The 24,690-nt window shown below is 37.1% G+C and overlaps 2 protein-coding genes across 2 annotated transcripts; one reads left to right on the top strand and one right to left on the bottom strand.

Moving 5' to 3' along the window:
• The first annotated feature begins 9,832 nt into the window (after positions 1–9,832).
• On the top strand, positions 9,833–10,504 carry LOC146526580 (uncharacterized). The gene has a single exon (XM_085206973.1). The coding sequence runs from the start codon at positions 9,833–9,835 to the stop codon at positions 10,502–10,504; it is 672 nt and encodes a 223-aa protein (XP_085063099.1).
• Positions 10,505–16,852: 6,348 nt separating this feature from the next.
• LOC146526581 (uncharacterized) lies at positions 16,853–17,671 on the bottom strand. The gene has a single exon (XM_085206975.1). The coding sequence runs from the start codon at positions 17,669–17,671 to the stop codon at positions 16,853–16,855; it is 819 nt and encodes a 272-aa protein (XP_085063101.1).
• Positions 17,672–24,690: the final 7,019 nt, after the last annotated feature.

Here is a 24,690-nt window from a genome sequence, read left to right on the forward strand (position 1 = left end):
TTCCTTTATTATGAATATTATTTAACAACACAATTATTGTCCGCAATTGCTAACGATTGAATTGAAGTAAGTATTAAACAACACTAGCAATACTAAATTGAATATTTCTATTTATTATCGTGTACATCTAACTATACATACACTATACATCAAAAGGGTTTGTTATAATAATAGTAATGACACTTTAAATTAAGTAGATTCATTTACTATATAAAAAGTACTTGTATATAGTACTAGCAACACCGTATTCTATTTCCTATTGTATAACTTTTATTCTAAGACCTCTAAACAGTCTTATACTCAATTCAATTATAACTAATAATGAATGACACCTTGATTTGTAAATAATACTCTGACAAATATATTTACTTTCTATATTGTACAAATTTAAAATATAAAAGTAGCTCATTCGATAAAAAGCTCGAAAATATACAAATAAACAATTTGTTTAGCCAAGAGAGTCCATCAGAACATGTCGCTGCTCGCCCTACTATTCTTATATTCAAACCACTACTGGAACATATTATTATCCTCCTCCGATTATATCCACCTGCTCATTTGATAGTGGAGTAGAGATAACGGTAACAATAGGCTTAACACGTAAATCGTGTTTTTAAATGTCTGTCTTATAAGTCAACTATCTGGTCAGTCTAACTGAAGTAGTAAATATAAAATATAACATTTTATATTGTAATTACATAATTAGCATCTGTTCCTCTAACTGGTTGTATTATTTCATAGTTTAGGAAAATATGTCAATGATTCACAACAATTAACTATTTTTATTACTAATCTTTGGTTGGTTTTGCATCAGGTGCCTTGTGATAAACACAATATAAACATAACCGTACGTATTTTTTTGCACTTTGTTGAATATACTTGAAACATAAATGACTACATCAGTGTTCTGTTTATCATTTAAAACTGGATTAAGACTTAAAACATCCGCGTGGCTCATTTTACTAGCCATACTATTCAATGTACCAATTACATCATGGAATCTGGCGCTAGCAGCGAGAAACTCGAGGAATTAACACGTTTTTCAAAAGTTGCCCGCAATGAATACAATGTGTCACCAAATTAACCTTTAGACCAGTGAATAAAATTTAAAGCGCCATAACGCAGAAACTACCGCACTATTATCAAATAATTTAATTTGCTAGATCACCACCTAATTTTCTTGAATTAAAAGCAAAACAATTTCAATATGTATTCCTTTAATGAAATATCTACATTAACACTTATTATTTTTTTATTCATTTTCTATTTCTAAGTTACTTTAAGTTTGGGTCTGCTTATTTAAATTACTATTATTACTTTTATAATTATTGAAACACAACTATCTTTTAAGTATATTTTGAAAGCTTATTTCTTTTTGTCTTCAACAAGTTATTTTAGAATAAGTTTTCCATTTTTATCGTTAAATTCATTTAATTCTTATAAAACAAAATATTCTTTACACGTCTATAAGTTTATTACATCTACCATTGCTATACACTAACCATTGTTAAACCGCTGTTTGATGCTTTGACTTTATAAGACTTTTTTTTTGTTCAATTCTACTAAATGATAATACTGCGGGTATTATAATTTTATTTAGCGATTATTTTAAAAGTATCGTAAGTCTTAAACATTATAAATGTTTGTTCCGTAACAGCATAACCTAAGTAAATATCCAGCAAAATCTTCAAAGTTCATCCATTCCTGCGGTGAGTCCTACAACATCAAATATTGCAGCTGAGTTTAATGCGTTCAGAACTTTTGTTTTAACTGCCCTGGATAGCCTCCACAAACAGCTCAAGCTCCTTACTAGTAAATGTGATGCCTTGGAGATGAGGTCAAGGAGGAAAATCATCTTGATGCATGGTATTCCGGAGAGCAAAAATGAGCATGTTGGCTTAGTTGCTGCTAAAGTATTTTCTGACCATATTGGAATGCCTGATATCAATGCAAATCATTTTAGTCGCTGTCATCGTTTGGGTCGCAGCAATAACAAAAAGCCTAGGCCTGTACTGATTAAATTCAAAGATGCTACATCCAAAAATAAGATTTGGTTTGCTAAAACTGCCCTCAAGAAAACTGGCATCACTATGTCAGAGTTTTTAACAAAGGACAGGCATAAGGCATTTATGTTGGCTCGCCAACATTATGGTATTAATAAATGCTGGACCAAAGATGGTAATATATATGTCATTGGGGAGGATGGATCCCGAAGATGTATTACTTCTGTGACTGCAGTGGATGCTGTACCACCGTCATGCTCTGATGGCCCTCCCTTAGGCACAAGCCCTCCCTCTACTACTATTCTGCCAAATCCCAGCCATAAGGATAGCAAGGTCTCTCATATTAGGCCCAAGAGGGTGGTGAAAAAGTAGATAGTGTTCACTATTTGTGAGTATTCACTTTTCTTAAATAGTGTTGAGTGTTACTTTATTTCCTATATACATATCATTATAAATGTTTAACTACTTATCTAGCTTATAATTATATTTCGGTATGTGATATATCTTAATTTAAATAATGTAGCTTTTTCTGTCTGATTGTGGTAGTTTGTTTTCACTTCTCATAAATCATGTTGTTGAATTATTTTCTGTACACATATTATTATAAATGTTTTATTACCTATTTTGTTCATATTTATATTTTTGATATCAAATCTATCTTAGTTTAAATAATGTAGCTTCTTCTATTTATGTCTAATTGTGGTAGTTTGTGATAAATCTTCATTTATTTAAATAAATTTACTATTTATTAATTATTCAACTTAGAATCTTAATTGACAGACACAGTTTATTGTTTTTGTTATTTTTATTTTTTACTCATATAATATTGACAGTTGACTGTTGGTGTCGGTTACAGATGACATATTAATTTAATTACATAGACACTATTGTTTTTATGTTATCATAATTGTTGATTTTTTTTTTCTCTCCTAGTGTATATAATATAGTATGTAAATTTTAGTTATAATATATATATATATATTTTTATCGATGACCATATGTAGTTTTGGTGTACTTATTCTTCAGTTGTTATGTTTCATTTTTTACCACAGTCAATATGTATATATATATATTTTAACTTTCTAGTGATTTTTGTTATAAAGTATAGAGTGTAGATACAAAGTACCTTTATTAGTTTTGTCCTTTTTTTTTTTTATTATAGTTTTCTTTCTTTTTCTGTTTGTGTAAGTAGTCTGTGATTGTAAGGTTTTTTATCATTACTGGTGTCTCTTGTAAGGTATATTGTATGTAATCTCCTACCGCTTTAATTTTTTTTTTGTTACTGCTGGTGGTGAAGGGTGAATAATGTGATCTTTGCACATTTTATTTTATATATATATATATATATATATATTTTTTTATTTGGTACATTTATTATATTATATAAATTAGTATTTATATTTATTTTACATATATATATATATATATATATATATTTTATTATTTATTTTATTTAATTGCTTATGTAATATGTTTGTTTATAATGCTTCATCTAACTCAAACGACGATTCATTTTGTTCTTTATCATCTTCATCTGTAAGTAGTTTTCATAGTACGTCCGTTCCTCTTTCCAATCTACTTGTCGACACATTTTCCAATTTTCCCAAGAATTTCAATGTCCTACATATTAATGCCCAATCCGTTCCTGCACATTATCCTGACTTATTAGCCTCCTTTGATTGCGCCAACGTGCACGCGATTTTAATTTCTGAAACATTCCTTAAACCCTGCCTTCCTTCCTCCTCCTTCTCTTTACCTAACTTCCATCTCATACGTAATGACCGTACAGGTAAAGGTGGTGGTGGTGTAGCCATCTATATTCGCAACCACTTACCTTTCACAATTGTTAGTAAGTCTCCATCGCAATACTCTGAAACTGCTGAACATATTTTTATAGAAATTTTACTTGGTCGATTAAAGCTATTACTTGGGGTTTTTTACAGCCCTTCGCTACATATTGATTATTTTCACACTTTGGAGACCTTATTGGAGAAACATGTGCCAAGCGTTGATCACACCATAATTCTTGGAGACTTCAATACCTGTATTATTAAAAATGATTCACGAGCAAAACAACTCCTTAACATCATTAATAGCTCAAATTTAAAATTACTTCCTTCGAATCCTACACATTTTTTTCCGAACTGTGCCCCATCCCAACTCGATCTTATGATTGTTTCCTCCGTTGACCATGTTATGATCCATGGTCAACTTCCTGCTGACGCCTTTTCCTACCATGATTTAATGTATTTGTCTTATAATGTTCGTCCCCCTAAGCCCAAGCCATCTGTCGTCATGCGACGCAGTTTTAAAAAATTTAATAATGACGAGTTCTTGGTTGATCTCAATGACATCGACTGGAACGTCATTTTTAACTCAACAACTATCGATGACAAGTTGGAGATATTTAATTCTATTTTAACTGAGCTCTATGACAAGCACGCTCCTTTTCGGCCAATTAAATTAAAACACTTACCCGCTCCATGGCTTACGCCAGATATTAAGTCACTGATGACTAAAAGAAATGTGGCGAAATCCAAATATAAACATAATCCCACCGATCAGAATCTTTTAAGGTATAAGAGCTTGCGTAACCGATGTAGCAGAGTTTGCAGGGACGCGCAACGTAACTATATTGACTTGAGCTTACAAAACTTAAGCCCACGTAAGTTGTGGAAATTTCTGGAATCGCTAGGCATTGGCCGGCAACGTAAGGATTTGAATTGCGATCTAGACGTTGATGCCTTGAATAAACACTTTGTCTCGATAACACCTATGGACAACACAATTAAAGCAAATACATTGAATTATATCAACTCCTTGCCGTCTCCCACAATCGTTCCTTTTAACTTTGCTCCTATAACCCCATCCCAGGTAAGAAACAGTATCCTAGCCATCAAATCTGATGCTTCTGGTTATGATGGCATCAACCGCAAAATGATTATTTTGCCCTTGGAAGTCTTAGTTCCAGTCATTACCCATATTTTAAATTTTTCTATTTCCCATAACACTTTTCCCAGTTTGTGGCGCGTTGCCCGCGTTATCCCCATACCCAAAACCAAAGATCCAAAATCCTTCTCTCAATACCGTCCTATCTCCATCCTTCCTTTCTTGTCAAAGGTCTTGGAACGTATTGTTTTTCAGCAACTAAATCAATATCTATTTGATAACCATATATTATCCGAGTTCCAGTCTGGATTCCGTAACGGGCATAGCACAGTCACTACTTTGATTAAAGTTTGTGACGATATCAGACTTAGCATGGACAAACAAAATCTTACAGTCATTGCTTTGCTGGACTTTAGCAACGCCTTTAATTCTGTTGATACTGATCTCTTGGTTGCTGTTCTGCGTTCAATAAATATCTCTCCTGAAGCCACTGAGTGGTTCAGAAGCTATTTATGTGATCGGCAACAGTACGTTCAAGCCAATGACAAGTCATCTTCCCTTTGCTCTCTTTCTGCCGGTGTTCCCCAAGGTGGTGTCCTCTCTCCTCTCCTTTTCTCCATTTTTATTAATTCAGTTTCCCAAAATCTATGCTCTTCCTTTCATCTATATGCTGACGACCTTCAAATTTACTTAGCCGCCCCGTTTGATGATGTTAGTGAGGCTATTCATAAGCTTAACGAAGATTTGCGGAATGCTAGTAGGTGGAGCAAATCTTTTGGCTTAACTGTCAATCCTGCCAAGTCACAGGTCAGTATTATTGGTGGCTCTAAGCAACTAAAAAAACTTGACCAGAATAGCCTCCCTGCTATACAGTTTGGCGGCGTCGATTTGAGCCTGAGTCCATCTATTAAGAACCTTGGTATTATTATAGACAATTCCCTATCTTGGTCAGTACAGATAGCTGAGGTTAGCCGTAAATTATTTGCCACTATCGGATCGCTCAAACGATGGAAATATTTCCTACCTATAAAGACCAAAACTGCTCTAGCTCATTCACTACTGTTACCGATTTTAGACTATGCTGATTCGTGTTACCCAGACTTATCTGAGGAACAACTAAATAAACTAGAGCGGTTACAAAATCTATGTATTAGATTTATCTTCGGTTTACGTAAATTTGATCATGTTTCTGATCATCGTCGTCAGCTTGGATGGCTTCCTATCCGACATCGCCGAAATTTCCGCATGCTGACTCTTCTCTATTCTATCCTGTACAACTCTCTCTCTCCCTCCTACTTAAAAGATCGATTTTGTTTCCTAGGTGCCGATTCACTTCTTCACCTCCACCTTAGATCCCGTTGTGATAATCTCCTTAAATTACCAACTTCCCATACCCTATTTTATTCTAAGTCCTTTACTATGAAATCTGCAATTCTTTGGAATGAACTTCCTACAGAAGTTCGACATTCCAAATCTCTATACAGCTTTAAAAATCGTCTGAAAGAGTACTTATTTAATTTAGTATAATAGTTTATCTTTTTTTTTTTTTTTTTAATATTATGTATATATTTTTGAACACGTTTTATGTATGTATGTTTATATGTGTAAGTATATATTGTTTTTTCAATATTTGTATGTATGTATGTATGTATGTGTAAAGTATGTTATTGATTTAGTTTATTTTATATTATATAATATTTAATTATATTTCATAAAGTTTGCACTGAGACGTTGTCCCCTTTCTCCTCATTACAATTTATCCGTTATGTTTCAAAGGTTGTCTGGTGGAGATTGCTTAAAGCAATAAGACCGCCTTTGCATACGTGTTTTTCTTTAAATTTTATTTGTGTTGTTCTTTCTATATATTTCTTTTATGTGTGCAATAAAGTATATTCTATTCTATTCTATTCTATTCTACTAAGCACTTCCGTTATTGCCAAAATGCCATCAATAATAATTTAAATATCACAACTATCTACGGGTGTAACTGTCGAGTTACCAAAACCTATTGAAGGCTCCGTTTCATCCTTATTTCACTTAATATACTACTGACCTTTTATTTCAGTTAAAGTTCTTCCTAGTTTAATGAAAGAATTCAAAACAATGCCGTTTACTGAGAACACGTCACTGTTAATTGTATTACTTTTTCTTTCGATTACATTTTCACTTAGTTCATTTACGCGATTCACTTTTCTACAGACTTTAACTAAGTAAACTATAAGATGACATTTAGCACACTGTTAGATTTGTTATAAAGGAGACTTTAATTATAGCGACTACTTTGACTTTTGAATCTTAATATCTTATTAAAACTTTGTTACCATATTGTGCCGCTTCTGCACTTCTACTTGATGATTAATATTACTGTTACTATTAACAAAATGCTCGTACTTTCATAACGATGCTTACTTCAAGGAAGACGATTTTCATTGTCTTCTTTAGAAGAGCCATCTGCACGGCTGTCACGCTAGCAGCAAACATACTGTTCACGCTTCGGCTTATAAACATGGTCGCTGTTGCTTTGTTGAACACTACTACAAGCACGCCTGCTACCACGCACCTACGCCTGCTGAGACGTCCCTGTTCCTCACGTTCACGTCTGCTGCGATTTCGACTGTACCTTCTGCTACTTGGACGGCGACCATAACTATGCTTTTGACTACAACCTCGGTTATTACGGTTGCTGTGATCGCTTCCGCTTATTATCTCCAAGTCTATTCTGTCTACGATCACCGTCGCAGACGTACCGTGTTGGTCGTCGTGCGCCGGTTGGTCTGCTTTGGGCGTAGTAACAACACCAGTTATCTTTAGGTGTTGGATCCCACTTCTGACATTTGTAAAAATGTCAGGTGCTAAGTATAATAAAATACTTAATAACCACAATTTATTGTTCTTCTTTTACATATACACACTTCTAACACTGTTTCTATTTAACATTTTACACTTATACACGTTTTAAAACGCATAGTTCCAACAATGACACTGATTTTAAATACTTGAACACTGTCACGATTTTACACCTTATGACAGGCAGAATAACGACGTACTGACTCAATCCTTCAAAAACGTCACTTTTTATAGCCGTTCCCTTCCTCTTTTATAAATTATTATGTGGGTATTATTATTTTATTTTCTGTAAAATACCCTCACACTGACAATTGTCTTACACTATATGGCAATATTAACTTTTGCTGTGCTTCGATGACATTACCTCGAATTCAAGGGCAGATTAAACAGTCATATTTTTATGCACGGGGAAATCCCTGTGTAAAAATGACAGCTTCAATTACAGGTTAAAACCGTTAAATAGTATTGCGTATTGTGTTGTGGCTCAGATTGACTATTAGTAAAATATATATAATCCCGCTGTTAATATTAAATAAGAATATTTATTATCTTTGATAAAATGAGCAGTGATTCATGGACTGACAAAAGTCCTCCCAAAAAAAGCATTAAAATATGAACAGAAATTTAAAAACTCGTGGTTAAAAGATGACAGGAAAAGGAAAAGCACTAAAAGAGAGACCTATTTTTTTTTGTGCTGCCTGTAATTGTATATATACAGGATGGAATTGTCAGCACCACTTTAAATGAAACCACAGTTTTAATTACTCTATAAAAGCCTAATATTATTCAGAAAAAAAAATGAAAAAGTTATTTTTTCAAACAAAATAATTAGTCTTTTATTTCGTTTGATTTCTCTTTTAAGTTCTATTTTGTGTTAAATATGATTATATACCAATGTGTGATAACTAAAAAAAGTATGTGATTGTTTTAATTATACGAATACAGTATGAAATTTGCATTTTTTTACTTAATCTACCGTTTTCTCCTGTTTTTTTTTTTAGTAAACTACTGTTTTCTCGTTTCTCGGGGTTGGCAACACTGCATAAGCTAACAAAACTCTGAGCGAATGAAATGGACGTTCAAAATTCAAATAAAATGGTGAACGATATTTACATTTAATAGCCTCATAAAGCTAATGGTAATTAAATAATAAATAATTGAATTGAATTGAATTCTTGATATATGGCGATAATAAATAATACATATATGATTGTTGATTGATTTCTCGATATATGGCGTTTCGAGCGTGCCAGTTGAGCACAATTCATTTCGCCAATGTCACGTTGTATGGAAAACACACGAAGGAAATTGACCGGTAATAAAAAAGATAAATATACACAATTATAGAATACATGTAAAAAAAAGAGATCCTGTGTTAGTACAGCCTTCACCTAAAACAAAACAAACACAAATTTACAATATATACACAACACATTAGATTAGTAATAAATAATATTTTACATGGGTGTTAATTTAAAGTTTTATTTTGTTAAGTTTAATATATTTACATAAAAATTTACATAAAGGACTAAACACAAACATTTGTAGGGAACATTTCTTATTCAAAATTAATATTATTACATTTACTAGAATCATCCGCACGCAGCGCATTGGAACAACTCAAACCTGTTCCGAGTTTTTTGTTATGCGTGCCGTAGGCTGCTAGCCAGCATCGCCACGTTTAAAGAGTCGGCTAGAATCGCTTGCGACAATCACTTGTGTATCCATTGCTCTCTTAGCTTACATTCAATTCTCAACCTTAACTTCTTGCTATTACGTGCTAGTTTAGCTTGTATTTTCTATTGGTATTTATTTAAATTTCTTTATTTCCTTCTGTGATTATTTTCTCTTCACGTATCTGTGAGTTAAATAAATTTGGACAATTTCTCCACAAAATTTGGATTTTTAATTTTACTCATTTAGTGTAAAATAAATAAGATCATATTAAATAGTGGTATCACATCTCAACCGCTATATTGGTGACCCCTAAATTGGTGAGCACTACAATAAATACCTACGTTTACTGCTGGCAAGAAGATTTAAAACGGCAGGAGGCCATTTTGACGACCTTGGCAAGTGACCTCTGATACAAGATGGAGGACGCGACTACATCCAACGTGTGCAGAATTGGCGTGCGTATTCCACCATTCTGGCCGGAAGAACCAGCCCTTTGGTTTTCACAAATTGAAGGTCAGTTTGCTTTATCTAATATAACAAGTGATACTACAAAATTTTATTACGTTGCCGCTCAGTTAGATAATCAATTTGCTGTCGAGGTGAAGGATATTATCATTTCTCCTCCCGAGACGGATAAATACATCACTCTTAAAACGCAACTGATCAAAAGATTGTCTGCGTCTCAAGAAAAGCAAGTGATGCAGTTGCTGAGGCACGAGCAGCTAGGTGATGAGATAGCACCCTCATCACCACTGCTGGCAGACAAGGTGCATGAGATAGCACCCTCATCACCACAGGTCGCAAGCACATCTGCGATGGCCACACCCCCTGCATCCTCCATGTTGGAAGAAATGGCCAAGCAGATCCAACTCCTGACCAAGCAGGTATCGGAACTCTCGACCCAGGTACGTCACAACTCGGTCTCATCAAAATTTAAAGAGCGTTCCCGGAGCCATTCCAGACATCGCAGGAAGTCGACTACCCGGCAAAAGTGTTGGTACCATTTTAAATTTGGTTCAAATGCTAAAAAATGTGTGCAGCCATGTAATTACGGAGAGTCGGAAAACTCTCTGGGCAGCCGGAAGTAGCGGCCAACGTCTGCCCTTTACCTACAGGCCGTCTTTTCATTACCGACCGTATTTCAAAAATGCTTTTCCTCATTGATACTGGCTCGGATCTCTGCGTTTTTCCACGGTTGGCTACCAAGGCGCCCTGTACCAAGACAAAGTATGAACTTATGGCGGCGAACGGTACAGTCATTCATACTTACGGTCCTACATTGTTACACTTAGACCTAGGACTAAAGCGTACTTTCACCTGGAAATTTACCATCGCTGATGTTTCAAAGCCCATTATCGGCGTAGATTTTTTGATATTTTACAATCTTCTTGTAGATTGCAGATGTCAGCGACTCGTCGATGGAAATACCACTCTGTCAGTGCAAGCAATAAAAGAAAATATCTCCGATGACCTTGCGTCAGTCAAAGCCATTTCGGGAGAATCAAAATACCATCAGCTGCTTCATGAGTTTCCAGAGGTAACGAGACCATCAGGTACGTCTTCCTTACCTAAGCATAATACCGTGCATTACATCAAAACCATTCCCGGACCACCGGTTACCAGTAGACCTCGTCGTTTAGACCCAGTTAGACTGAAAGCAGCCAAAAAAGAATTTGACGATATGCTGTCACAGGGAACTGCCCGCTCCTCTAACAGTTCGTGGTCGTCCGCTCTGCACTTAGTTAAGAAGAAGGACGACGGATGGAGACCATGTGGTGATTACAGAGCACTCAATGCTCGCACAGTACCTGACAGGTATCCGATACGCCATATCCAGGATTTTTCCTACCAACTCTCTGGTTGTACAGTATTTTCAACTATCGATCTAGTCAAGGCGTACAATCAAATACCAGTACACGTCAATGATATCCACAAAACAGCCATTACAACTCCTTTTGGACTTTTCGAGTTCCCGTACATGACCTACGGACTGCGCAATGCAGCACAAACCTTTCAGAGGTTCATGGACGAAGTGCTACGTGATTTTGATGACTTTTGTTTTGGTTACTTAGACGACATTTTGGTATTTTCCAGTTCTGAAGAACAACATCAGCGCCACATCAGACTACTCTTTACCAGGCTCAAAGAGTATGGTGTTTTGATAAACACATCCAAGTGTGTCTTCGGGCAGCGACAGGTAAAATTTCTTGGTTACCTAGTGTCAGATTCTGGGACTCAACCTTTAGAGACGAACGTAAAGAGCATACAGGAGTGCAATGTGCCGAAAACTGCTAAGGAATTACGACGTTTCCTCGGTATGTTCAATTTTTATCGGCGTTTTATTCCCGACGCCGCAAATATCCAAGCACCATTAGATGCTGCGCTTCTAGGACCTAAGATGAAAGGAGCTAAGCCGATCACTATGACGCCGGAGATGATGGAAGCCTTTCAAAAATGTAAGACTTGTTTATCTCAAGCCACATTACTGGCTCACCCAGATCCTTCTGCAGACCTAGCTATTGCCACTGATGCTTCTGATGTCGGAATTGGAGCAGTTCTTCAACAACGTGTTAATAACGTATGGCAACCTCTTGGTTTCTTTTCTAAGAAATTAACATCTGCGCAGAAGAAGTATAGTCCTTACGACAGAGAACTGTTAGCCATTTATGAAGCCATTAAATATTTTCGACACATGGTTGAGGCTCGAAACTTCGTGATTCATACGGATCATAAACCTCTCACATATGCATTCAACATTAACAGGGAGAAATGCTCACCGCGCCAATATCGGTACTTTGATTATATTTCTCAGTTCACAACTATTATTCAATACTTACCAGGACGTTTGAACGTAGTGGCTGATACTCTGTCACGACTGGAAGAGGTGAGTCGATCTATTGATTACCAGGCTCTAGCACTTGCTCAAGATACTGATCCTGAACTGCTAGGTCTGCTTCAAAAAGGCTCATCGTTAAAACTGGCTAAGGTAGATTTGCCAGACTGTAACCAGAAGTTATACTGTGACGTATCAATGTCTTCTCCGCGCCCGTTCATTACTGAGAAATTTCGCCGACAAGTTTTTGAAACTTTACACAGCTTGAGCCATCCTGGTAGGACAGCTACAGTGCGGCTGGTTACACAGAGATTTGTATGGCCAGGGATTCGCAAGGACTGTAGAGAGTGGACACGAGAGTGTATACTTTGTCAAAAGAGCAAAGTTCACCGTCATACCCTTGCTCCCTTATCCTCAATTCCAACTCCTACATCGAGGTTTGAACACATCCACCTCGACATCGTCGGACCTTTAACTGTTTCGTCTGATTTCAGATATTGCCTTACTGTCATCGACCGTTTCACACGATGGCCTGAGGCATTCCCACTTAAGGACATCACAGCTGATTCCTGTGCTGCCGCTCTTCTCTCTGGTTGGATAGCAAGATTTGGTTGCCCTCTTCGAATTACAACCGACAGGGGTCGGCAATTCGAGTCGCATCTCTTCAAGGCACTATCAGCCATGGTTGGTGCACATCACTTTACGACTACTTCGTATCATCCAGCTTCCAACGGCTTGATCGAGAGACTCCATCGGCAGCTGAAGGCAGCTATCATGTGTCATCCCTCTTCGACCTGGACAGAAGCACTTCCGTTAGTGCTGCTGGGCATCCGTAGTGCCTGGAAGGATGACATTCAGGCTTCAGCGGCTGAGCTGGTCTACGGGGAGCCCCTTCGACTTCCAGGGCAATTTCTGGCACCCTCAGAAGACTACAGGACTGCAGATATCACAAATCTGGTCACTCGTCTTCGTGCTGGTATGGCACGACTCTCACCGAAGCCCACGTCATGGCATAGGACAGGTCCTTTTTATATGCCAGCTGACCTCGCAGAGGCAACACATGTTTTTTTACGGCAGGACCACGTCCGCAAACCGCTCGAACCACCTTATGCAGGCCCATACAAGGTTCTCAAGAGGACTCCTAAGTATTTCAAAATAGATATATGTGGTAAGCCTAATAACGTTAGTGTGGACAGGATCAAGCCCGCATATGTTACGCGAGAGGCCGTTCCTGTATCAAAGAGGATAGTAACTGCACCAAAGGCTGTCTCTCAATCTGACGCGGAGCAGACACTTGAGAAGCGGACAAGAAGCGGAAGAAGAGTCAAGTTTCCAGACTACTATCGCCCTTAACCAGGTCTCTGGGGGGGAGTACTGTAGGGAACATTTCTTATTCAAAATTAATATTATTACATTTACTAGAATCATCCGCACGCAGCGCATTGGAACAACTCAAACCTGTTCCGAGTTTTTTGTTATGCGTGCCGTAGGCTGCTAGCCAGCATCGCCACGTTTAAAGAGTCGGCTAGAATCGCTTGCGACAATCACTTGTGTATCCATTGCTCTCTTAGCTTGCATTCAATTCTCAACCTTAACTTCTTGCTATTACGTGCTAGTTTAGCTTGTATTTTCTATTGGTATTTATTTAAATTTCTTTATTTCCTTCTGTGATTATTTTCTCTTCACGTATCTGTGAGTTAAATAAATTTGGACAATTTCTCCACAAAATTTGGATTTTTAATTTTACTCATTTAGTGTAAAATAAATAAGATCATATTAAATAGTGGTATCACATCTCAACCGCTATACATTAACAAACACTGAACATTTAAAGGACGAGGGACTTTATGAGGGAGGACATCATATAAGGGACGAGTTAACTTAGGACAAGAGAAAAGGATGTGGGAAGGGGAGCCGTCGTCCAGGCCACATTCACACAGAGAGTGGTCCCTGACCCTGATCTTAGCTAGATGTACAGGAGTAGAAGCATGTCCAAGACGTAAGCGACAGATTGTTGTAATAATCCTCCGTTCAATAAACCTTTGAGAATAAAACCAAGGTCGGCTAGGAATATCAGGTTGAATAAAGGCGTAATACTTACCTTTATGGGATTTTGATTCACTCCAGAAATTATTCCAGGACTTATGCAGATGAATATCCGCAAGGGACATCAGATATTGGGCGGAATTGGAGAAACGGTCTAATGTGCCACACTGAATAGCTGATTTAGCGCAGGAGTCTGCAGATTCATTCCCACTGATTCTAGAATGTCCTGGAATCCACACCAACGTAACATCCAAACCCTTTAGATGACAAGAGTACAATTCTTTACGAATCCTTAAAATAATTGAAGATCTCAATCTACTATAAAATGGGCTTCCCTTAAGGCCATTAAGCAGCTTAGTGAGTCAGTGAAAATAACCGTCTGTTTAAAATTGTGGGAATGTGTAAACAGGACTGCTTCTAACAAAGCAACAGCCTCGCCTGTGAACACAGATGATTCGGGAGGGCATTTAAATTGTAGAAGAATTTTGAATTTTGGTATCCAACAGGCTGCACCAACACAGCTCTCCTTCGAGAGCTTCGATGCATCAGTGAAGATGAGGAGGTGATTCGACCAATTGAATTGAACTATTTCTTTAAATTTTGTGTTGGTGCCAGGATCTCCCTTGGTTAGGCCAAGATTTGTGACAATACAAGGAGAATGAACTAGGGCGTTGTACGGTGTAAGGAATAGTGGATTAGAAGGAAAACAAGTCAAAGGATTAGGGAGAGAGGTAAGTCTAAGGAAGCTATCAAGCAGGTATGGTAAAGGTTTGCCTTGAGGTATGAGATCAGCTAGCTTAGATAGCTTAGACCGTAAAGGATGGGAAGACAGCTGCAACATTTTACTCACAAATCGGTCAGAAAGGAATTGTCGGCGGATAGGAAGTGGAAGATCTACACACTCCACCTGCAATGCATTGGTAGGAGTAGACTTCATCGCACCTAGGATAATCCGAAGACATTTATATTGTATTCGGTTTAATTTTTCAGTAGGTAATTTATTAAAGGGGTCTAACACAAATAATCCATAGTCAATATGACTGCGAATTATAGCATTGTACAGCAGTTTTTGAGTATAAGGGTGTGCGCCCCACCACACACCAGACACAGCTCTCAAAGCATTAATGCCCTTTTCACATTTCCTGCTGAGATATTCAGCATGAGCAACTCCGTTCAATCGTTTATCAAGTATTATGCCTAAAAATTTGACGTTTTCTGTTAGATGAATGGGAATATTATCACACAAAATTTTAAAATTTGGAATTACTCTCTTTTTTGTAAACACGACCGCTTGACATTTAGCTACCGACAATGCCAGGCCATGCTCAGAGAGCCACTGGTTAAGATAGTGCAAGGCAGTATTTAAACGAAAAGTTATGTCCTCCACAGAATTTGAGCTGTAATAGAGGACGATGTCATCAGCATACTGAAGGATGTTACAGAAATTATTAACAGATAATTCAAGGTCATGTGTGTATATGTTATACAACAGCGGACTAAGAGCTGAACCTTGAGGAAGACCTTTCCAGACAAGTCTGGAAGGTATAGTAAGAAGCGGATGTCTTACAGATACCGATCTCCCGGTCAGCAGATTACATATGTAATGGGACATCCTCGGCGGAATACTCAGCTGACGCAATTTCTGTCAAGTGTCTGTCTGAGCACCGGAAGAAGAACATTATCATATGCAGATGCGACATCTAAAAAGACACCAACCAAATACTCTCCTTTGGCAAAGGCTCGTCGAATATCTGTAGTAAGAATACTGAGACTATCAATAGTACTTAGCCCCTTTCTAAAGCCAAACTGAGAGGGCGCTAAGATATTCCTACTTTCCACTATCCATTCCAGTCGATTTTTCAAAAGCCGTTCAACAATCTTAGATATAGTAGATGCCAGGGCAATGGGTCTATAGGAATTAAAATCTGAAGGACATTTTCCAGGTTTGAGGATAGGGATAACAATTTGGGACTTCCATGAGTTGGGTATATTGCCTGATTGAAATATTTTATTTATCATGTTTAGTGGTTGGTGCGGTGATTAGTAAAAATAAATAGTCTTTTACTACACAAAATATTTATTGCATTTACAACAATAGTCCACACATAAATAGTCCACACATATAAAGAATAGAGAAGGAGTAAGAGTGAATAGCTAAAATATGAGAACGTTGAAAATAGTGACGTAATTAATTAAATGGCCGATAAAATAGCGAGCGACAAGGGATCCGCGTTAGTTGGACGTTTGCGACTCACTGGCTGGTGATTTGCGTCTAGCGACGATCTAACGCTAACGATCACCTGTTGACTAAAATGACGCCGCTCGCCTAATGTAGCAATTACATTATAGTAAATTAAGTTTTTAAATAATATGAGAGTTGTGTGTTTTGTATAGGAAATAAATAAATAATTTTGTTTTAGAAATAATTAATATTAATATAATAAAGTGATTTAAAATTAATAAATAAATATGGGACATGTAAATATATAATTAAATATTAAATAAATAAATTAGAATTAGTGGGAGTAGCCCACATCACTCCCCCCCAGAGAGCGTCCTACGGGCGAAAGTAGTCAGGAAACCGAACTACGCGTCCAGAGCGGGTTTTTTTTTCTTCCCGAGTTGTAGTAGCAGGAGGCTGAGGATTTGAAGAGGGATCGGGAGTTGGACTGAGCTTGTGGCTGTAGGGAGGAGTAGGATTTGGATCTGCAAGTACGTATGCAGGTTTAACGCGATCGATCGATACAGTCACGTGTTTGCTCCTAACCATGATTGTAAATGTTTTTTCATTTCTCTCCAAAACTTCAAAAGGACCAGAATAAGGAGGTTGTAATGCACCTCTAACTGAGTCATCCCTGAGAAAAACATGGCTGCACGAACTCAGATCCTTGAATATAAAAATCTTATTTTTGCTGTGTCGTGCAGCTGGTGACGGTCGCAACTGGGAAGCGAAATGTCGTATTCGGGTGGCAAAGTCAGAAAGATCTGTGCTTTGTGGAGGTGTGGGGTGGAAAAATTCTCCCGGAAGCCGTAGCGGCTCTCCATAAACAAGCTCAGCGGAAGAAGCTTGAAGTTCTTCCTTGAATGAGCTCCTGATTCCCAAAAGAACTAAAGGCAGTGTGTCATACCAATTGCTGTCCGCATGACACATGAGAGATGCCTTCAGCTGGCGGTGAAATCTCTCCACTAAACCGTTACAGGCTGGATGATACGCGGTTGTACGGCGATGTTTGAATCCAATCATTCTTCCAAGATATTGGAAGAGCGTGGATTCAAACTGCCGACCACGATCAGTCGCTATATCATATGGACATCCAAATCTGGATATCCATGATATAAGTGCCTTGCCAACGGTTTCAGCTGTCATATCTGACATTGGTATCACCTCAGGCCATCGTGTAAAACGGTCTACTATTGTAAGACAATAGCGATAGCCTTGTGATGGGGGTAGGGGTCCAACTATGTCTACGTGAATGAAAGCAAATCTCGCTCGAGGTAAATCGAACGTGCCTAAGGGTGAAAATACGTGACGATGGACCTTAGCTTTTTGACAAGCTAGACATTTTCGAGACCACTCTCGACAATCCTTACGAATACCTGGCCAGACAAAGCGCTGCGCTGCGCTAGCTTAGTTGTAGCATTGGCACCAGGGTGGCTTAGGTTATGTAAGTTGTCGAAGAGCGATTTTCGTAATGTTTTGGTAACGAAAGGTCTGGGTGTCTTTGTGCTTACATCACAATAGAGCATAGTTGGACTGTTAGGGAGTGGGAATTTTTCTAGGCGGAGTGATGAATCACCATCTAGAAGTTGATTAAGCTCAGGATCTGAGCTTTGGGAAGAAGCGAGCAAGTGGAGGTCGATAGGCATTTGCAGTTCATCGATACGTGACAATGTATCGGCGACAACGTTGTCCTTACCGGAAATGTGTCTGATATCGGTGGTGAACTGCGAAATGTAATCGAGATAGCGATACTGACGAGGCGAACAGTTTGCTTTTCTCTCATGAAAAGCAAAACTGATTGGCTTATGATCAGTATATATCACAAAATGTCTCGCTTCAACCAAAGTCAAAGTCAAAGTCAAAATATCTTTATTCCATAAAAATGCTTAACATTTACTTGGACATGTCATAAAATAGAAAAAAAAATGCAAATTAAAAATAACCAACAAAAAATGTGCAATTTTGACTTGAAAAAAGCCCGTTCAAATGGTTGAGCTCATGAGAAGATACAGGCAAAGAAACTCATGGCCACTCTTTTTAAATGCCAACATTTGTTACAAATTACAATTAACAATTTTAACTTAGAAATAGAGCAACTCATTTCCAAACATCTTTATCGCGAACATAATCTTTAACAGAGTAATATGCTTTTTGGCAGAGCCTGTGCTTTACCACTTTTTTAAATTTGTTCAGTGATAAATTAACCATGTCGTTTGGAAGTTTGTTATAGAAGTGTATACTTTGACCTACGAATGAGTGAGACACTTTATGGAGCCTAGAGAAGGGCACAGCAAGCTTATTTTTATTTCTTAAATTATGTCTATGGAGGTCACTGTTTTTATTAAATTTATTAATATTTTTATGCACATATACTAAGTTGTCGTAAATATATTGGGAGTGTAGTGTGAGGATGTTAAAGTCTTTGAATTTATTCCTTAGTGACTCCCGTGGACCCATTTTATAGACTGCTCGGACAGCCCGTTTTTGGAGCACAAAAATGGTATCTATGTCAGCGGCACTGCCCCAAAGTAATAGGCCGTAAGACATAATGCTATGAAAATAGCTGAAGTATACTAAACGCGCGGTGTCAACATCGGTCAATTGACGAAATCTTACGGACAGCATACGCTGCTGAACTAAGTCTACCAGATAAAGTTTCTATATGCGGACCCCACTGTAACTTAGCATCTAGTGTTATACCTAAGAAAACAGTTTCATTAACTACTTTAAGTTCCTCATTGTTCATCAAAACCCTGGTTTCTGCTTGTTGCACATTCTTAGTAAAGAACCTGATACATTTAGTTTTACTACTATTTAAAAGCAAGTTATTGGCACTAAACCAGTGTAATATCCTAGAAAGAGCACTGTTTACATCGTCAATTTCCAATTGCCGTCTATTAACCTTAAAAACTAAGGATGTATCATCTGCAAACAACACTATTTCACAGATATCTCTCATAAGGTGAGGTAAGTCATTAATGTACAAAAGGAACAAAAACGGACCCAGAATAGAGCCTTGTGGCACCCCCAATGCTACAGGTGACCCGTGTGATAGTTTCCCGTTGACATTTACTTTTTGAATCCTATCACTTAAATAAGAAGTGAGAAGATCCAAAGCAATGCCTCTTATACCATAGTGGTGTAGCTTCCTGATAAGAGTTTTATGCTGCACACAATCAAATGCTTTGGACAAGTCACAAAACACCCCAAAGGCATCACGTGACTCCTCCCAAGCCGCGAATACACTCTCTAATAATTTGACCCCAGCATCAGATGTTGACCTTCCACGAGTGAAACCAAATTGACCTGTGTGCAGTAATTTATTTTTATTAAAATAAGTAAGAAGCTGACTGAGTATCAGCTTTTCAAAAATTTTACTAAACGAAGGTAGTACTGAAATCGGTCTGAAATTTGTAGGGTCTTGCGTACTACCTGATTTAAACAATGGAGTTATTTTACTATATTTCATCAAATCAGGAAACACTCCACAATCAATACATCTATTAAAGATTGTAACTAAATCAGGAATCAAAATATCAATTAAAGAATTTATGATATTAACTGAGACACCCCACAAGTCGGCTGTCTTTTTCATACTAATTGATTTGAAAGCTACACTAATGTCTGAATAATTTACATGACGGAAAACGAAACCATTATAAAATTCGGGAACATTGTCTTTAATTAACGATTCTGCAATAGTGGTAGAAGAACCTAAATCGTTTGTTAGACTGACTGGGAAAGTAGAGAAAAACTTTTCAAATGCAATGGCCACTTCCAAATCGGAATCAACAATGTGACCGTCAATACTAAGTTTAAAATTAGAATCTTTCACCCTAGTTCTCCCAGTCTCGGCATTAACAACCTTCCAAGTGGCTTCAATTTTATTATTACTATTTCTGATTTTTGTTTTAATAAATAAAGATTTTGCAATTTTGCAAACACTTTTGAAAATTTTAGAGTAAGATTTTAAGTACTCTTTAAACTCTTCACCACTATTAAACTGTTTTTCATAATATAACATATACAGTGTCTCCCTACTCTTATAAATACCTGCTGTGGCCCAGTCTCCAAAGATAGGACTATCGGTAATTGTAATCTCTTTGGGAGTAAATATTGAATGAAATTTATTAATAAAAGAGTAAAAAAAAGAATTGTACAAAGAATTGGGAGGTAAAGTTATATCTAAAACTGGTAAATTAGTTAGTAAACTAACTCTCATACGTTCCAAACGACTAGCTGTGACAGGTACAAAAGCAATTTTTCTCTTAGCCACCTGTTTTTTCTTACTAGAGAATTCTACTAGCTGACCAGAGTGGTCAGAATCCAATTTATTAATAATGCTTTTGTAGCATGGAATAATGTCAGTAAATATGTTATCTATACAAGTACTAGTCGTAGGAGTTATTCTGGTTGGCTCCATAAATAAATTAAGTAAATTGTGTGACTTAAAAAGACTTAATAAATTAATAAATTAATGGTGGGACTTAAACTTTCCAAAATATTAACATTAAAGTCCCCACACACTAACAAAGGCTTACCCGACTTGGTAAGTTTGCTTAAGGCCTCATCCATTACTTCTAAAAATAATTTTAAATTGGCGGAGGGAGGTCTGTATACACATATAACAATGAATTGCTCTAGTTGAACACACGCTAATTCGATAGAACATTCTACAGAAAGGGACACAATATCTTTCCGTTCCTTGAACTTAAGGTTCTTGTTTAATATAATAAGCGACCCCCCGTGTATTGTGTTGATTCTGCAGAATGAGCTTCCTACCCGGTAGTTTCTGAAATTAAACATGAGCTGGTTCACCTTTAACCAATGTTCAGTAATACACATAATACTAATTTCCTCTGAGTTCATGAATAATTCCAGCTCTAGCTGCTTGCCCCCCGTCAAGCAACAGATGTTCTGATGAACTAATCTAATAGACTTAACATTTTTATTATTATGTTTGCATGGATATTGTGATGATGTGCAGTGTGCGTTATTATTGTTGTAATTTAATTGTAAAGCTAGTTGGATCAAAGGGATATTTAATAATAAATTAGAGCTAGAGGTTGCTACCTCTGTTGTCTGAGAAATTAATTTAAATGTTGAGAAATGTCAACAGAGTGTAAATTATTAGACATAATGTCAGAATAAATTGCAATGTCAGTCTGCTCAATAGAAACAGTTGAAGTAGTAGCCAAGTTCTTGGCTGATAAGTCAAAATAATAGGATAGCACAGAAGCTATCTGTCTCTTAAACCTATGACCAAAATAATATTTACTTTGAGTCAAAAATAAAGTTTTACTAACTATTTTGTTAGTGTCAATTAAATGAAATTTGTCATTATATGTACTTATTGTGTGCAGAGTAGAGTTTAGCTTATATCTGTAATTATTTTCCGCTTCTGGCTGATTTTTACAATAAGGAAATGTAAAAAAAATTATTTTACTTATATCTAAGTTTAATAATGACTTACAATACTCATTTAACTGTTTTTTGTTTAAATTTCCCCTATTACTTGATAATATAACAAGTTTGTCACACTTATTAAATTTATAACTTAAACTTCTCTGCATGAGAACTTCAAAGGATGCTGACGGATAACAAAAACTAACAGCTGACTGTCCCGGTAAACAAGAATTCAAAATTGAACCCATATTCCTTCCAATATCATCACTAAATAAAACTATGTTTTGTGCATTAACTAATGAACTAGGTTCATGAATTGATGCACGAAATGACTGCTGTGTCCTGAACCTACTACTACTATTATTATGAAGGCTGTCACACAAGGGGTTGGTCAAGGGGACACACACCGGAGTACTTGCAGGCGATTGCTGTGATGAACGGGCACAATCACAAGAGTGATTGTTGATTAAAGAATCAAAACGTTCAGTGTTATTTGTGGACAGTGTAATAAGATTGTCCATCGCCTTGGAATACTCTTGTATTTCGTTCAATGAATTGACATACTTTTTATTAAGTATTTCAAGGGAGTCTTTTAAATAATTAATTTCACTTTGTAGTGCTTGTGTATCAGCTTCATAATTTAACCTACACTTATCTAGTTTTTTTGTGCACATTTCTAAATCATCATATAGTTCCAATTTGTCCTTACTTAATTTTGCACACTTGGACATATAACTATGTTGTTTTATTAATTTTTTAGTTTTGACAATAAACTTATTGATTTTTATGTATTTTTTTAGTTTGTTTCTACTGCAGTGAGGCAGACTTGACCCTGTTTTAAGATTGAATAATGATGTGTCATTCTTGGTGAGATCAATAATTGAGTGACTATGTCTGTCCAACACAGGAGAAACCAACTGCGGGGCACTCTCAACTAACTCATTATACAAGCTAATATTATGTAACACGGTAGCATTCTGAGCATCCTCCTGTAGCTTATTGATGAGTGTGTGAGCCTCTTGCAGCTCTTGCTCCAAGGTAGTTATCCTAATAAGGGCCTGCTCATATTCATCGCTGCACCGGTCAAACTTATCTACTAAATCTTTGAGAGTATCCCGTTCCTTTACAATTGTTGTTAATTCTATGTGTATAGCAGTCATTTCTTTCTTAAGCCTAGTGTTATTGTCTAATAACTGTAAAAGTTCTATTTCATTATCTTGCCTTTCACACTGTAATTGGGCACACAAATCCTTAGTGTTTTTTAATTCTTGTAAAGTCAGTTGGAGTTTGGACTCCTCCTGACGAGATAGTGCTCTGCGAGTCATCATTTGAATAAAGGATTTTTCGAGTAACGTTAAGGATTAATACTAATAAGGACAAATAACGGGTAGTTTATGCACGACCGAAAACTAAGCTTTAACTACTAATTTACGCAAGTAAACCACAATTAAATCAACGTTATATGGTTTCTATAGCACCGAATAATTAAAAACAATGATAAAAACGCGTACTTACAGTAAAATATACCTAAATATTATGCCGGCACACTACCAGTCACTTACACAAAGAACACTTTACAATTCACAATAAAATCTATTTAAAACATAAAAACTATTATAATTACGTAAGTAACACTATTTGCTTAATTAAATTTAGCAATTATTGTGGAAATGGGCTTCAAATTGAATTAAATTACATTAAATTAAAATTCTCAGTCAGAATCAGCTGTTAGCACCGGGGTTGCCAGAAGCGAAAAAAAAACCAACCATATGGCGAAAGTACTTGATTCCTTCATATATGGCCAAAAGCTCCCGATCATATGGCGAGTACTTCTGCTGAGCCGGAGTGAACTTCCGCGAGAAGAATGCAAGTGGTTGCCATTCTCCATTAGAAAATTGTTGCAAAACTGCGCCCATTGCCAAGTCAGATGCATCAGTTACTAATGCTAACTTTGACTGACAATCTGGATGCGCAAGTAGTGCAGCACTGCACAAGCTTTCTTTGCATTGATCAAAAGCTAATAATGCATCTGGAGAAAGGTTGACAGGGTGGGAAGCTTTAATTGTCCCTGTAAGCAAGGCATTTAAAGGTGCTTGAATTTCAGCGGCGTGTGGTATGAAGCGCCTATAAAAATTGAGCATCCCCAGGAAACGCCTCAGCTGCCTGGCTGTTTGTGGTGTGGGGAAATCTTTAATCGCCTGTACCTTGGATTCGAGCGGAATGGTACCTGTTGCCGAAATATGGTATCCTAAAAATGTCACCTCATTAACGCCAAAAACGCACTTTGAGGTGTTAACGACGATGCCATATTCTTTCATACGCTGAAAGAGTTCGTGAAGATGCCGCTCGTGTTCAGCCTCATCTCTGGAAAATACGAGGAAATCATCGAGATAACAATAACAAAAGTCGAGGCCCCTGGTGATCTCGTCAACAAACCTTTGGAAGGTTTGCCCTGCGTTTCTGAGACCAAAAGTCATGTAGGGGAACTCGAACAAACCAAAAGGTGTACTTATTGCTGTCTTCTTGATGTCCTCCTCGTTCACTGGTATCTGGTTGTACGCCTTCATTAAATCTATGGAGGAAAATATTTTACAACCAGAGATATTGTGAGCAAAATCGTGAATGTGCCTGATTGGGTATCGATCAGGAACGGTGCGTGCATTGAGTAATCGATAATCGCCACAGGGGCGCCACCCATTTTCTTTTTTGGGTGCGAGATGTAGGGGTGAAGACCATGAACTCTCGGTAGGGCGCGCAGTGCCGTTGCT

The sequence above is a fragment of the Heliconius melpomene genome, unplaced genomic scaffold (genome assembly GCF_056956725.1).
Source record: "Heliconius melpomene rosina isolate 202511_hmr_F unplaced genomic scaffold, ASM5695672v1 ptg000023l, whole genome shotgun sequence".
Lineage (NCBI taxonomy): Eukaryota > Metazoa > Arthropoda > Insecta > Lepidoptera > Nymphalidae > Heliconius > Heliconius melpomene.